The 14,788-nt window shown below is 52.0% G+C and overlaps 1 protein-coding gene across 1 annotated transcript; it reads left to right on the forward strand.

Annotated features, from left to right (window-relative positions):
* The first annotated feature begins 3,541 nt into the window (after positions 1 to 3,541).
* LOC119945797 (kallikrein-11-like) lies at positions 3,542 to 10,468 on the forward strand. Its single transcript, XM_038766981.1, has 5 exons — positions 3,542 to 3,600; positions 7,441 to 7,662; positions 8,949 to 9,181; positions 10,031 to 10,155; positions 10,313 to 10,468. Exons 1-5 carry the CDS (start codon positions 3,542 to 3,544, stop codon positions 10,466 to 10,468), a joined length of 795 nt encoding a protein of 264 aa, XP_038622909.1.
* The last annotated feature ends 4,320 nt before the right edge of the window (positions 10,469 to 14,788 follow it).

Here is a 14,788-nt window from a genome sequence, read left to right on the forward strand (position 1 = left end):
ATCCCCCTCCCAGCCCTGAGGAGGGCAAACTGGAGCCCCACCTGCCCCACCTTCGCCCCTCATTAAGTAAAAGGCGAGAAACGGAACTCCCGACTCGTTTTTGGTGGAGACCCCAGGCCGGGCAGATCCTACGCGGGTGGACCCAGGACTCCAGTTCCCAGCAGAGAAGTGGGGAAGTGAAGTGGAGAGGGGGACGGACCCTCACTCAAGCTGAAGTGGAAGACGACCCTCCTCCCTGGTCCCCCTCCCCCGGTGACCCCCGCCGGCTTCCCCGTGACCTCCCCGTGTCCTGGCCTCCGTGGGAGGGTTCCTGAAGAGGGGGAGGTGAACTACGGCTGGGTGAGGCCACCCAGTATAGACCAGTCCGCCCAGTTCCCGATCTGGCTGAATGCTTGTTTTGGCAAAGGGAACCCAATTACTAATTAGGCCTCAGTCACTCTGGTGTGAAGTGGGGTTGGGGGCGGGGGTCTTCCAGCGGGAAATTGGGGAGGAGGGGGGCAGCAGGCTGATCCTGGAGTCTGGGGATCCCTCCCTCACCTAAAATGGGGTGAAGGGGTGGGGGAAGGAAGGGGAGGGGGAGGAAAGGAGTGCAGTCACCTCTCCTGGGGTGCTGAGGCAGAGACAAACCACCTGAGCCTCAGGCATGTTTCTCCCTCTTTCTTTGAGCCTCTCAATCTCCCTGTCTCTTTATCTTTCTATCTCTATGTGTTGCTAAACCTCTTTTTTGGAAAAAAACTGCACTTGAGTGCTTACTGGGGTAGAAACAAGATAATCAAGTTCACACAGTCCCTGTCCCACAAGGGGCTCCCGGTCTAACTTTGAGCTCGTTGTGGGCAGAGAATGTGTTCGATTGTATTCTCCCAAGCGCTTAGTAAAGTGCTTTGCACACAGTAAGTGCTCAATAAATACGGTTTTAATAACAATAAGTAGGAAGGAGCACACTGTGGGCAGGGAATGTGTCTAACAGCTCCATTACATTGTCCTCTCCCAAGCCTTTAGTACAGTGCTCTGCACACAGTACGTGCTCAATAAATATGACTGATTGATTGACTGAGTAGGGTTGAATCCCCATTTCACAGATGAGGAAACGGAGGCAAAGAGAAGTGAAGTGACTTGCCCAAGATCACACAGCAGACAAGTGGCGGAGTCGGAATTAGAACCCCGATCCTCTGAACTGTCTCCTAGGCTCCTGCTCCTTCCGCTAATCTCCTTCTATGCTGTTTTCATGTTTCTCGCTCTTTCTACATCTTTCTGTCTCTGGGTGCAGCTAAGTCTCTCGGGTTTCCAGCCTTTTTATCTGTGTGCACCTGAGTCCCTTGATGGCTTAGTGGCTAGAGCCCGGGCCTGGCAGTCAGAAGATCATGCGTTCTAATCCTGGCTCCGCGGCTTGTCTGCTGTGTGATCTTGGGCTAGTCACTCCACTTCTCTGTGCCTCAGTGGCCTCACCTGTAAAATGGGGACTGATGATAATGATGATTGAGACTGTGAGCCCCATGTAGGACAGGGGACAGTGTCCAACCAGATTTGCTGGTATTCTCCCCAGCGCATAGTACAGTGTCTGGCACATAGTAAGCACTTAACAAATGCCATTATTATCATCATTATTATTATTATTCTCTCCCTGTCTCTTTATCTCCCTCTGTTTCTGAGCCTCTCTGAGTTCCCTGTCTCTTTATCTCTCTGTCTATATGCCTCCGAGCTTCTTGGTCTCCCTGCCTCTCTATCTTGATCTCTCTGCCCCTTTACCTCTGTCTCTGAGTGTCTCTGAGTGTCTTGCTTTCATTGTCTCTTTATCTCTCTGTCTCCGGGCCCTCTGGATCTTTCAGCTTCTTTATTTCTGTCTCTGCATGTCTTTAAGTCTCTCTGCCTTTATCTCTCTTATCTCTGTGGGCCTCTGAAGTTCTCTGTCTCTCTCCAACTGTTTCTCCATCCCTACATCTCCTCTCGATGTCTGTCACTAGCTCTGCAGCAGTTTCTCTGAGGCGTCTTTCTGTTCCTGGCTCTTTGCAAGGTTAGTGTCCCAGTTGATTTCCTGGGGTCCCCTCCCCACCGGCCCCTCAGCTCGCCTCAAATTTAGGACAAACCCCAGGAAAATATCTCTCCAGGAGTGGCCTCCTCTTCTCTGGCTTCTCCGAGTGGCAGATTTACCCTGTAAAGGTGATCACCTTGGGAGTTTGGGATTGGTGGGGGGTGAAGGGGCCTTGTCTTCCCCTTGACCTTGGGCGGGTCTCTTCACTACTCTGTGCCTCAATTACCTCATCTGTGAAATGGTGATTAAGACCGTGAGCCCCACGTGGAACATGGACATGGGACACGTCCAACCTGATTAGCTCGTATCTACCCCAGTGCTCCTTGCACATAGTAAGCACTTATCAAATACCATTTTTTAGAAAAAGAAAGAAAGAAAAAATGAAAAAAAAAAAGAAACCCACAACTCTTTAATCTCATGTTCCTGTAAGCAGCTCAGCTGTGGTCCAACTCTGGTTGTCTCTATGCATGAGAGTGTGTGTGTGTGTGTGTGTGTGTGTGTGTGTGTGTGTGTGTGTGTGTCTGGCTCTGTCCTACTCCGATCCTGCCTCAAATTTCCAGCAGAACCTGGAATATGGGTCTCGAGTGGGAGACGTGGGACTGGGACCTGTGAACCAGAAGGAAGGATTGCATGGTGTGGAGACAGGAGGATGACCGCAGTGAAGAGGGAGATTGGGTTAGGGGCCCCAGAATGGGGTCTCAGAGAGGAAATAGGGGGGAGTAGGGATAGAAGCCTTCTTCCCCCTCTCCCTTTCCTCCCCTTCCACTTTCAGGTCCCCTCCCTCAGAGTCTCCTCAATAAGAACCTCCTCCTCCCCACCCCCAAACCCTGGTGGTGATGGAGGTGGAGGTGGAGGAAAGGTGATGGAGTGGGGTGAAAGAGGGGGGTCTGCTCAGGGCAAGTGTGTTTCATTTATTCAGTTGTATTTATTGAGCACTTACTGTGTGCTTGTGTGTTTGTGTGAGATGGAAGAAGTCTGTGACTGTGATGGTCTATGGGAGGGCAGTGGGCGGTGGGGACGGCAGGTTTGGAGGGCTGGGGGGTGGGGGTCCCGAGGGCTGGACGTCCAGTTTCCAATCCTGTCCCATCACAATCTTGCCCCTCCTCCCTGCCCCGACCCCCGCCAACACAAGGCCCTTCCGAGCCTCCGGGGTTTCCCCTCTGGTTCCAGCCTGGGGGAGGAGAAGGGAAGGAGGAGAGAAGAAGAGGGAAGGGGGAAACTGAGACCCAGAGAGGGGGTTGGGTGGGGGTGGGGGGGAGCGTCCCCGCCCAGCCCCTCCCGATCCTCATCCTGCCCACTGCTCCTGGGCGGGACAGGGACGATGGTCAGGCCTGGGGGAGGATGGAGCCGGGTGGGGCAGGGAGGGGAGGGGCAGGGAAGGAGCTAGCCAGGCCCCCACCCCACCCTCTCCACACCCCGCACCCCCTCGTACCCCGCTTCGGCTCGTCCAGATGCTCCCGGGAGCCAACCGTGGTAGGACAGGCCTCCTCGCATCTCCTGCCCTCGGGTACCATGACCCTCAACGCCCTCCTCGCCCTCGGCCTGGCGCTTCTGCTGTCTGCCGGTGAGAGGTGAAGGCTGCCCGGGACTTTGTGTGTGGGTGTGGGTGTGTGTATGAGTGTGTGACTCTGTGTGAGAGAGATGGAGAGGGGAATGGGACTGTGTGGGAGAGAGAGGATGGAGACTGCCACTGTGTGCGTGTGTGTGCGTGCGCATGAGTGTGTCTTGGTGTCCTTGCCTGTGTGGATGATGTTGGGTGAGAAAGATGAAGAGAGAATGTGACTCTGTGTGTGTGTGAGAGAGATGGAGAGACTACAACTTGTGTGAGAGATGGAGACTGTGACTATGTGTGTCTGTGTGTGTGTGTATGGGTGTGAGTGTATGCCTGTGTGTGTGTGTCTGTGGGGGGGGGGGTGACCATTTGTACATATTTACTATTCTATTTATTTTGTTAATGATGTGCATCTAGCTTTACTTCTATTTATTCTGCTGATTTGACACCTGTCCACGTGTTTTGTTTTGTTGTCTGTCTCCCCCTTCTAGACTGTGAACCCGTTGTGGGGTAGGGACCGTCTCTTTATGTTGCCAACTTGTACTTTCCAAGCGCTTAGTACAGCACTCTGCACACAGTAAGTGCTCAATAAATACGACTGAATGAATGAATGAGATGGAGAGAGGATGTGACTCTGTGTGTGAGAGAGATGGAGAGACTACAACTTGTGTGAGAGAGATGGAGACTGCGACTGTGTGTGTCTGTGTGCGACTGTGTGTGTCTGTGTGTATATGGGTGTAAGTGTGTGCCTGTGTGTGTGTGGAGGGGAGGGGGTGGTGACATTGTGTGAGAGAGATGGTGAGAGAATGTGACTCTGTGTGTGAGAGAGAGAGCTATGGAGAGAGACTGCAACAGTGTGTGAGAGAGATGGAGACTGCCTCTGTGTGTAAGGGGTGTGTGAGTGTGTAACTGTAGGGGGGATGATGGTGTGTGAGAGATGGAGAGAGACTGTGACTTTGTGTGTGACTGCGTATGTGAGAGAGATGGAGGCTGCAACTGTGTGCATGTGTGTGTGTGTGATGAAGGAAGACTGCAACTCTGTATGCTGCTGGAGAATGTGTGTGTCTGATGGAAAGAGAATGAGACTGTGAGCTTGTGTGGTGGAGGGAGATCATAAGTCGTGAACGTGACTCTGTTGTGTGACACGCAGAGAGATGGTGACTGTGTGTGGATGTGGTGAAGGGAGACTGTGATACACTTTTGTGTGTGTGACTGAGAGAGTGGATTGTGAGAGACTGCGACTGTGTGTGTGTGTGTGTGATGGAGGAACGCTGACTTGTGTATAGATGTGTGAGAGAGAGATGGAGACTGTGACTGCATGTATGTGATGGAGGAAGACTGTGATTTTGCGTTGTTGGAGAATGAGTGTGTGTGGTGGAGAGAGACTACGATTGCCTGTGTGGTGGAGAGAGGCTGTGGTTCTTTGTGTGTTGTTGGAGAATGTGTGTGTGATGGAGACCCTGGCTGTGTGTGATGGAGGGAGTCCGCGATAGTTTGTGTGTATGTCATTGGAGAGAGATGGTGTAGGTGTGATAATAATAATAATAATGGTATTTGTTAAGTGCTTGCTGTGTGCCAAGCACTGCTGTAAGTGCTGGGGTAGATACAAGGTCATCAGGTTGTCCCATGTTGGGCTCACGGTCTTAGTCCCCATTTCACAGATGAGGTAACTGAGGCCCAGAGAAGTTGTGACTTGCCCAAAGTCACACAGCTGACAAGTGGCAGAGCCAGGATTCAAACCCACCATCTCTGACTCAAGTCCATGCTCTTTTCACTAAGCCACGCTGAGAGACTGTGACTATGTGTGTGGAGAGACTGTGACTATGTGTGTGGAGAGACTGTGACTATGTGTGTGGAGAGACTGTGACTATGTGTGTGGAGAGACTGTAACTATGATTCTGTATGTATGTGCGAGAGAGAGAGACACATGGTGCTGCTACTGAGGAATTAGGGTGACATTGAGTGTGTGACACTGTGTGTTTGTGTGCCAGCATTTGTCTATATGGCTGTACCTACACCAAGGGCTTGTGAATGGGAGTGAGGAGATGCCTGGTTATATACCATTTGCATTTGTGTGTATGTCTAAACGTGTCACATTATTATTATTATTATTGGGCCAAGCCTCCACGTGGATGTGTTTGGGGACTGAGGCTGTGTGCAGAGCTGAGACTCAGTGTATACTGTGTTAGTGTGTGTGCCAGTCGTGTTCCGGTATACTTGTGACGGTATCTCTGTGGGTGTGTGGCTGTGTGGGAGTATTTGTGTGTTTGTGAAGGCATATGTTTTGTTACCTGTGGGTGTCTCTGAATTGGTGTGATTGTGTGTGTTTGTCTCTGCGTGGTCCCCTCCCTGGTTCAAAACAGGGAGGAGTCGGGGAACAGGATGGAGGGGGCTGAGAGGCTGGTGGGAAGGGATGGGGGAGTGAGGAGGGGCCAGCCCCCAGCCCCAACTCTCACATCCTCACGATTGGCTTTAAAGCCCTCCATCACCTTACCACCTCCTACCTCACATCGCTTCTCTCCTTCTATAACCCAGCCAGCACACTTCATTCCTCTAGTGCTAACCTCCTCACTGTGCCTTGATCTCTCCTTTCTCCCCACTGACCCCTGTCCCACTTTCTGCCTCTGGCCTGGACACCCTCCCTCCTCATATCCGACAGACGATGACTCTCCCCACCTCCTTCAAAGCCTTATTGAAGGCCCCTCTCCTCCAAGAGGCCTTCCCAGACGAAGTCCCACTTTTCCTCTTCTCCCACTCCCTTCTGTGTCACCCTGATTTGTTCCTTTGGCTCTCCCCCTGGAGCCAGCTTCACAGCATTTATGTGTATATCTGTAATTTTGTTTATTTGTATCATTGCCTGTCTCCCCTCCTCTAGACGGTGAGCTCCTTAAGGGCCGGGAATGTCACTGTTTATTGTTGTACTGCACTTTCCTAGTGCTTAGTACAGTGCTCTGCACACGGTAAGCGCTTAATAAATATTCATTCATTCATTCATTCAATCGTACTTATTGAGCACTTACTGTGTGCAGAGCACTGTACTAAGCGCTTGGGAAGTCCAAGTCGGCAACATATAGAGGTGGTCCCTACCCAACACGGGCTCACAGGCTAAGCCCCCTTTTTCGTCCCCATCCCCCCTGCCCTACCTTCCTCCCCTCCCCACAGCACCTGTATATATATTTGTACAAATTGATTACTCTATTTATTTTACTTGTACATATTTACTATTCTATTTTTTTTGTTAAAGATGTGCATCCAGCTTTACTTCTATTTATTCTGCTGACTTGACACCTGTCCTCATGTTTTGTTTTGTTATCTGTCTCCCCCTCCTAGACTGTGAGCCCGTTGTTGGGTAGGGACCGTCTCTATTTGTTGCCGATTTGTACTTCCCAAGCGCTTAGTACAGTGCTCTGCACACAGTAAGCGCTCAAGAAATACGATTGAATGAATGAATGAATAGAAGGGGGAGACAGACAACAAAACATGGTCCAAAATATGATTGAATGACTGAATGAATCCTTGGGAAGCAGCGTGGCTCAGTGGAAAGAGCACGGGCTTTGGAGTCAAAGGTCATGGGTTCGAATCCCGACTCTGTCACACGTCTGCTGTGTGACCTTGGGCAAGTCACTTCACTTCTCTGAGCCTCAGTTACCTCATCTGTAAAATGGGGATTAAGACTGTGAGCCCCACGTGGGACAACCTGATCACCTTGTATCCCCCCAGCGCTTAGAACAGTGCTTTGCACATAGTAAGTGCTTAACAAATGCCGTCATTATTATTATTATTATTATTATTATTATTATTATTAGTCCCCTGCCACAGGGCTCCCTCTCTGCCCCAACACCGCTGGCCATCTTCTAAGGAGGGCCTTGTCTTTGAGTCTTACAGCCCTCTCTCCAGAGGCCAAGCCATGGGATCAGGAGGTCAAGGAGGAAGAGGAGGCCGCAGACGAGGAGCACTTGGACAACTCTCCCCCCAGCACCCCCGTCCTGCCCGCTGCCCTCTTCTTCCGAGCCAAATACCAGTGCTCTGCCGTGATGGTCAGTGAGCGCTGGGTGCTGACCGCTGCCCACTGTCGCCGCCCGTGAGTGTGTGTTTGTGTATGTGTGTACATTTATGGGTGTGTGCGTTGGGTGGTTGAGGGGGGGATCTGGGGACTGAGACGGAGCAGGGAGCTGGAGGCTGGGGTGAAGGGCGAGTGGGGGACAGGGGTGGATGGGGATTTCATTCATTCATTCATTTAATCGTATTTATTGAGCGCTTACTGTGTGCAGAGCACTGAACTAAGCGCTTGGGAAGTCCAAGTTGGCAATATATAGCGACAGTCCCTCCCCAACAACGGGCTCACAGTCTAGAAGGGGGAGACAGAGAACAAAACAAAACATGTGGTCAGGTGTCGAGTGGATAGAGCACAGGCCTTTGAGTCAGAAGGTCATGGGTTCTAATCCCGGCTCGGCCGCTTGCCTGCTGTGTGACTTTGGGCAAGTCAATTCACTTCTCTGGGCCTCAGTTACCTTATCTTCAAATGGGGATTGAGACTGTGAACCCCACGTGGGACAGGGATTGGGTCCAACCCCATTTGCTTGGATCCTCCCCAGTGCTTATTACAGCGGCTGGCAGATAGTAAGCACTTAACAAATACCATAATTATTATTATTATTACCTGGAGGCTGGGGTGGATGGGGGGATCTGGGGATTGGGTTGAGGGGAAGCTAGGGGCTGGGATGGAGGGGGGAGCTGGGAGCTGGGATGGGGGGAGCTAGGGAAGGGATGGAGGGGGGAGCTGGGGGCTGGGATGGAGGGGGAGCTGGGAGCTGGGATGGAGGGGGAGAGGGGGCTGGGATGGAGGAGGGGGCTGGGATGGAGGGGGGAGCTGGGAGCTGGGATGGGGGAGCTAGGGGTGGGATGGAGGGGGAGCTGGGAGCTGGGATGGAGGGGGCAGTTAGGGAGAGGGATGAAGGGGGAGCTGGGGGCTGGGATGGAGGGGGACAGGGGGCTGGGATGGAGGGGGGAGCTGGGAGTCGGGATGGAGGGGGACAGGGGGCTGGGATGGAGGGGGAGCTAGGGGCTGGGATGGAGGGGGAGCTAGGGGCTGGGATGGAGGGGGACAGGGGGCTGGGATGGAGGGGGACAGGGGGCTGGGATGGAGGGGGGAGCTGGGAGCTGGAATGGAGGGGGAAGCTGGGATGGAGGGGGGAGCTGGGAGCTGGAATGGAGGGGGAAGCTGGGGTCAGGATGGAGTGGGGAGCATGGGACTGGAATGATGGGGAGTGGGTAAATGAACTTGGGCGAGCAGAGGTGAGGGGAACGAGTGGATCGGTTTGGGGGCCCGGGACAAGGGCCCTGACCCGAGTCCCCCCGACCCCACAGCCGGTTCTGGGTGCGAGCCGGATCCCAGCTGCGGTTCTCGGGCCGCCTCTTCCCCCACCCCAACTTCACTTCGGCCGGTCCGAGCGGCCCCCACGATAACGACCTGATGCTGCTGCGGCTGTGGAGGCCCCTGCAGGGGGTCGGCCCGCAGCCCCTCGCCCTGCCCTCCGTCTGCCCGGGACCCTGGAGCCGCTGCAGCCTCGCCAGTTGGACCCCCGGCCCCAGGGGGCAGAGTAAGGGGGCGGGGCCTGGGGGAGCCGGGTCATTCATTCAACCGTATTTATTGAGCGCTTACTGTGTGTGCAGAGCACTGGACTAAGCGCTTGGGAAGTACAAGAGAAGCAGCGTGGCTCAGTGGAAAGAGCACGGGCTTGGGGGTCAGAGGTCATGGGTTCTAATCCCGACTCCACCACTTGTCAGCTGTGTGATTTGGGGCGAGTCACTTCACTTCTCTGGGCCTCAGTTACCTCATCTGGAAAATGGGGGTTAAGACTGTTAGTCCCATGTGGTACAGTAATGGCATTTGGTATAATGGTATAATAATGATGGCATTTGTTAGGAGCTTACTATGTGCCAAGCACTGTTCTAAGCACTGATAATGCTGGCATTTGTTAAGTGCTTACTATATGCCAAGCACTGTTCTAAGCGCTGGGGGGATACAAGGTGACCAGGTTGTCCCACGTGGGGCTCACAGTCTTAATCCCCATTTGACAGATGAGGGAACTGAGGCCCAGAGAAGTGAAGTGACTTGCCCAAAGTCACACGGCTGACAAGTGGTGGAGCCGGGATTGGAACCCACGACCTCTGATTCCCAAGCCCGGGCTCTTTCCACTGAGCCACGTGCTTAACAGATACCCATATTATTATTATTATTACAAATCGGCAACATACAGAGACAGTCCCTACCCAACAAGGGGCTCACAGTCTAGAAGGGGGGAGACAGACAACAAAACAAAATAAGGACACAGGTGAACAAGTAGACAGGGTCCTGTAGTGGGGGGGAAGGGGGAGGCCTGGGAGGGGGTGGTGGGCTGGCCTAGGCCCCTTGGGACTCCCGGACTTTCCTCCCCTTTTCCCCCCAGGAGCTCCTCTGTCTATTCCGAGCCCCCTGATCTGCAACAACGATTGCCGGTCCTTGCTGGGGTCGGGGGTCACGGAGAACATGCTGTGTGCTGCGCCCCTTTCTGGAAGCCGGGAGACGTGCCAGGTGGGGCCTGGGGTCGGGGGGCGCTTGGGGTGGGCCCCTCTCCCTCGGGAAGGGGGCTGGGAGGTCCCCCTACCAAACCCCAAGGGTGTGCATTTGGGGAACACCCTAAAACGGATCTCTCTCTCTCTCTCCCCTTCCCCCCGCCACTGGACCCCAGGGGAATTCTCCAGGGGAACCCCTTCTCTGCGACGGGCAGCTGTATGGACTCGTTTCTTGGGGTGGGCAGCCCTGCCCCTCTCCGAAGAGCCCCGGCGTCTTCACCAGCATCTGCAAATTCCTGGACTGGATCCAGGAGACCATGAGGAACAACTAATCCTGGAGGGGCCCACAGCCCAGACCCTCCCCGGCCCTCCGACTCCCTCTCCCTTGCTCTAGCTCTCCCTGCGCCCCACCTGGAGAGGAGGGTCCGCCGATCCCACCCAAAACCTACCACCAAGAACCCTTCCCCAGGGCCCCCGGATTCCAGGCCTCATCCTCCCTCCATCCTGCTCCGCCACGTATAATGATAATAATGATGGCATTTACTAAGCGCTTACTATGTGCAAAGCACTGTTCTAAGCGCTGGGGAGGTTACAAGGTGATCAGGTTGTCCCACCGGGGACTCACAGTCTTAATCCCCATTTTACAGATGAGGTAAATGAGGCCCAGAGAAGTGAAGTGACTTGCCCAAAGTCACATAGCTGACAATTGGCGGAGCCGGGATTGGAACCCATGACCTCTGACTCCAAAGCTCCTGCTCTTTCACTGAGCCATGCTGCTTCTCTGCTAGTCTGCTCTGTGACCTTGGGCAAGTCATTTCATTTCTCTGGGCCTCAGTTACCTCACCTGTAAATGGGGATTGAGACTGTGAGTCCCACGTGGGAGAGGGACCGTGTCCAACTCATTTTGCTTTTATCCACCCCAGAGCTCCGTACAGTGCCTGGCACGTAGTAAGCGCTGAACAAATACCATCATCATCATTATCATCCCGAACCCATTCCTTACTCAATCTTAGCCCCACCCACCCTGAACCTTGGGCCTCATTCTAACCACAGCCCCACCCCATCCCCCATCCTCTCCCAAAACCAACATCCCCACCCCAGCCCACGCTCCAGTCCCGATCCAAGTAAAGCACAATCCCAAACCATCCCCAACACCAACCCTGGCCCCACCCTAATCCCCAGCCCCATTCCTGACTCCGCCATTAACCCCATCCCCAAATCATCATCACCCCATTCCCCATCCCCAGTGTGAACCCCAACCCTGCCCCACCTCTAACCTTAACTTTAACACTGACCCTAATCCCAACCCTAACCATTACCCCCACACAGAGCCCAGCCTCCACCTTCTCCCTGCCTCTGCCTCCAATCTGAAGCAGAGCCATTACCGGCCAGACATGATGGTTCATCCAACCCAGCATTCTGCTTCTGACTTTCATTCAGTTGTATTTATTGAGTGCAGTAAGCAGTGCAGAGCACTGTACTAAAAGCCTGGGAGAGTACAGTAGAACAATAAACAAACACATGCCCTGCCCACATCGATCTTACAATCTAAAGGAACAAAGGCAACAGGACATTTGGAGGGACAGCGCTTAGAACAGAGCTTTGCACATAGTAAGCGCTTAACAAATACCAACATTATTATTATATTGGCTTCCTGGGCACCCACCCTGTTGGACTCTCCCAAACAATACAGTACTCTGCACACAGTAAGCACTCAATAAATACCATCCATTGACTGGACAAGGACGGATCATCCAGCATTCTAAATTGCCCTCTAGCACCCCAATCTCCATCCCGTTTCCATCCCTAACTTCAGTCCCAACCCCAGTCCAAAAACTCCCCAGTCTTCCTCTCCAGCTGCCTCACGGTTGGCTGGGATCACTGGGGTTTCCAAGGCTCCCTTTTTTTTTCTGCCTGTGGTGTTACTGTTTAATGATATTCATGGCAGTCCATTCGCATCCTATACATTCTTCCTGGTGGGTTGCTTTATCACAGAATGAAGCCAGGCCCCTCTGATTGGAAGGTCAAGGAGCGAGTGTGGGATGTTGGGTTCGGGGAGGATTTGAAGCTATGCTGACTACAATACTCTGCACATAATAAGTGTTCAATAAATATGATTGATTGATTGCTGCCCCGAAATCTTACCTGTACTCCACCCAAGCCTAACACTACTTCTCTCCCCACACCTAACGTTCACTTCAACCCTTCCCGTTCATTCATTCATTCAATCGTATTTATTGAGCCCTTACTGGGTGCAGAGCACTGTACTAAGCGCTTGGGAAGTACAAGTTGGCAACATACAGAGACGGTCCCTACCCAACAAGGGGCTCACAGTCTAGAAGGGGAAGACAGATAAATAGAATTAAAGCTAAATGCACATCATTAACAAAATAAATAGAATAGTAAATATGTACAAGTAAAATAAATAGAATAATAAATCTCTACAAACATATATACCGGTGCTGTGGGGAGGGGAAGGAGGTAGGGCGGGGGGGATGGGGAGGTCTGATCCCAAAACTAAAATCAATTTTGGTCCTCTCCCAGCCCCTCCCACTAAGAGCAGAAAGATCTTTCGGCCTAGGAGTGAGGCAATCCAAGCTTTAGTCCCAGGTCTGCCACTGGCCTGCTCTGTGTCCTTAGGGAAAGTCACTCACACTCTCTGTGCCTCAGTTCTCTCATGTAAAATGGGGATAAAATGCCTGCTCTCTCTCCCTCGTAGATCAAGGGGCAGGAACTGTTTTGTCTGATCCGATTATATTGTAGTGACCCCAGCGTTTAGCACGTAGTGAGCACCTAATAAATGTTTGTCGATAAACCTATTCCTAATCAAAGTCAACCTCCAACACCACCCTCAGCCCCATAATCCTAACCCTAATCTTAACTCTATCCCCAGCCATATCCATAAAAAATACCTAGAACGGCAAGTTTCCATAAACCATAAGCCATTTCCCCAATCCTACACTGAACCCGTTGTCTCTCTTAGACTGTGAGCCCCAAGTAAGACAGGAACTGAATTTGGTTGAATGATCCCGGATCTATGACCCCAGTGTTTAGCGCGGAACTTGGCATTTAGAAGTCTCCCATTGAGAGTGAAGGGTGGGATGCATGTTCTGGAAACTTGGATCTACACAGGAAATGATTCCAGTGCTTTGTGTAACTCTGGGGCACTGAGGGCAACGATTAGGTAGGTAGGCAGGTTGTAGCATATTGCGAAGTGCCCGGAAATGTTTTTTTGTTTGTTTTTTTTTGCGGGCAGCACATCGCTAGTGCCGGGCCATCGCAGACTTGGCTCCCCAGGCTGGTTAGCAATTTTTCAGGCCTTCCTGTTGGGCCTACCACCTTACAGGTTACCCCACAGTAATTATGGTAATTATGGTACTTGTTAAGCGTTTACTATGTGCTAAGCACTGTTACAAGCACTGGGGTAGATACAAGTTAATCAGGTTGGACACAGTCCCTGTCCCACAATGGGCTCACAGTCTTCATCTCCATTTTACAGAGGAGGGAACTGAGGCCCAGGGAAGTTCATTCATTCATTCATTCAATCGTATTTATTGAGGGCTTACTGTGTGCAGAGCACTGTACTAAGTGCTTGGGAAGTACAATGCCATTATTATAAATGCCATTATTTATGGAGAAGCAGTGTGACGCAGTGGAAAGAGCCCGGGCTTTGGAATCAGAGGTCAGGGGTTCAAATCCCGGCTCCGCCAATTGTCAGCTGTGTGACTTTGGGCAAGTCACTTCACTTTTCTGGGCCTCAGCTCCCTCACCTGGAAAAATGAGGATTAAGACTGTGAGCCCCATGTGGGACAACCTGATCACCTTGTAATCTCTCCAGCGCTTAGAACAGTGCTTTGCACATAGTAAGCGCTTAAAAAATACTATCATTATTATTATTATTATTATTACAAGTTGGCAACATATAGGGACGGTCCCTAACCAACAATGGGCTCACAGCCTAGAAGTGACTTGCCCAAGGTCACGCAGCAGACACGTGGCAGAGCCGGGATTAGAACCTCGGTCCTTCAGACTCTCAGGCCTGGGCTCTATCCAAGCCACACGTATGGTTCTTCAGTTGAAACCTTCTGCCCGGATGGCATGGACCCAACAGGAGTAATTTATTCATTTATATTAAAGTCTGTCTCCCCCTCTAGACCACAGGCTTCTTGTGAGCAGGGAATGTGTTTGTTCTACTGTTACAATGTATTCTCTCAAGTGCTTAGTACAGTGCTCTGCCCACATAAGCTCTCAATAAATGTGATTGACTGACTGACAGGTGTTCACCTACTTGCTGGGCCGGAATGAGAACCCTGATCTCCTGGTTTCAATAGGGCCTGAAGTTCTTTTCCCATTACCAATGTCAGGGCTAGGGGCTCATCATAAGCCTTTAATTATACTAGAATTTTAAACTTAGCGCAATCTGATCTTTGTCTCATCTAATGCTGTCAAGTCATCTCCAACCCATAGTGACGCCATGGACACATCTCCCCTAGAACGCCCCATCTCCATCTGCAATCATTCTGGTAGTGTAACCATCGCGTTTTCTTGGTAAAAATACAGAAGTGGTTTACCATTGCCTCCTTCTCAGTAAACTTGAGTCTCCACCCTTGACTCTCTTCCATGTTGCTGCTGCCCCGAATAGGTGAGTTTTA

This window comes from Tachyglossus aculeatus, chromosome 26 (genome assembly GCF_015852505.1).
Source record: "Tachyglossus aculeatus isolate mTacAcu1 chromosome 26, mTacAcu1.pri, whole genome shotgun sequence".
NCBI lineage: Eukaryota > Metazoa > Chordata > Mammalia > Monotremata > Tachyglossidae > Tachyglossus > Tachyglossus aculeatus.

Coding starts and splice junctions, on each gene's coding strand:
- LOC119945797 (XM_038766981.1), top strand. CDS start 3,542: ATGACCCTCAACGCCCTCCTCGCCCTCGGCCTGGCGCTTCTGCTGTCT. Junction 7,663..8,948: donor GCTGCCCACTGTCGCCGCCC/GTGAGTGTGTGT, acceptor CCGACCCCACAG/CCGGTTCTGGGTGCGAGCCG. Junction 10,156..10,312: donor GAAGCCGGGAGACGTGCCAG/GTGGGGCCTGGG, acceptor ACTGGACCCCAG/GGGAATTCTCCAGGGGAACC.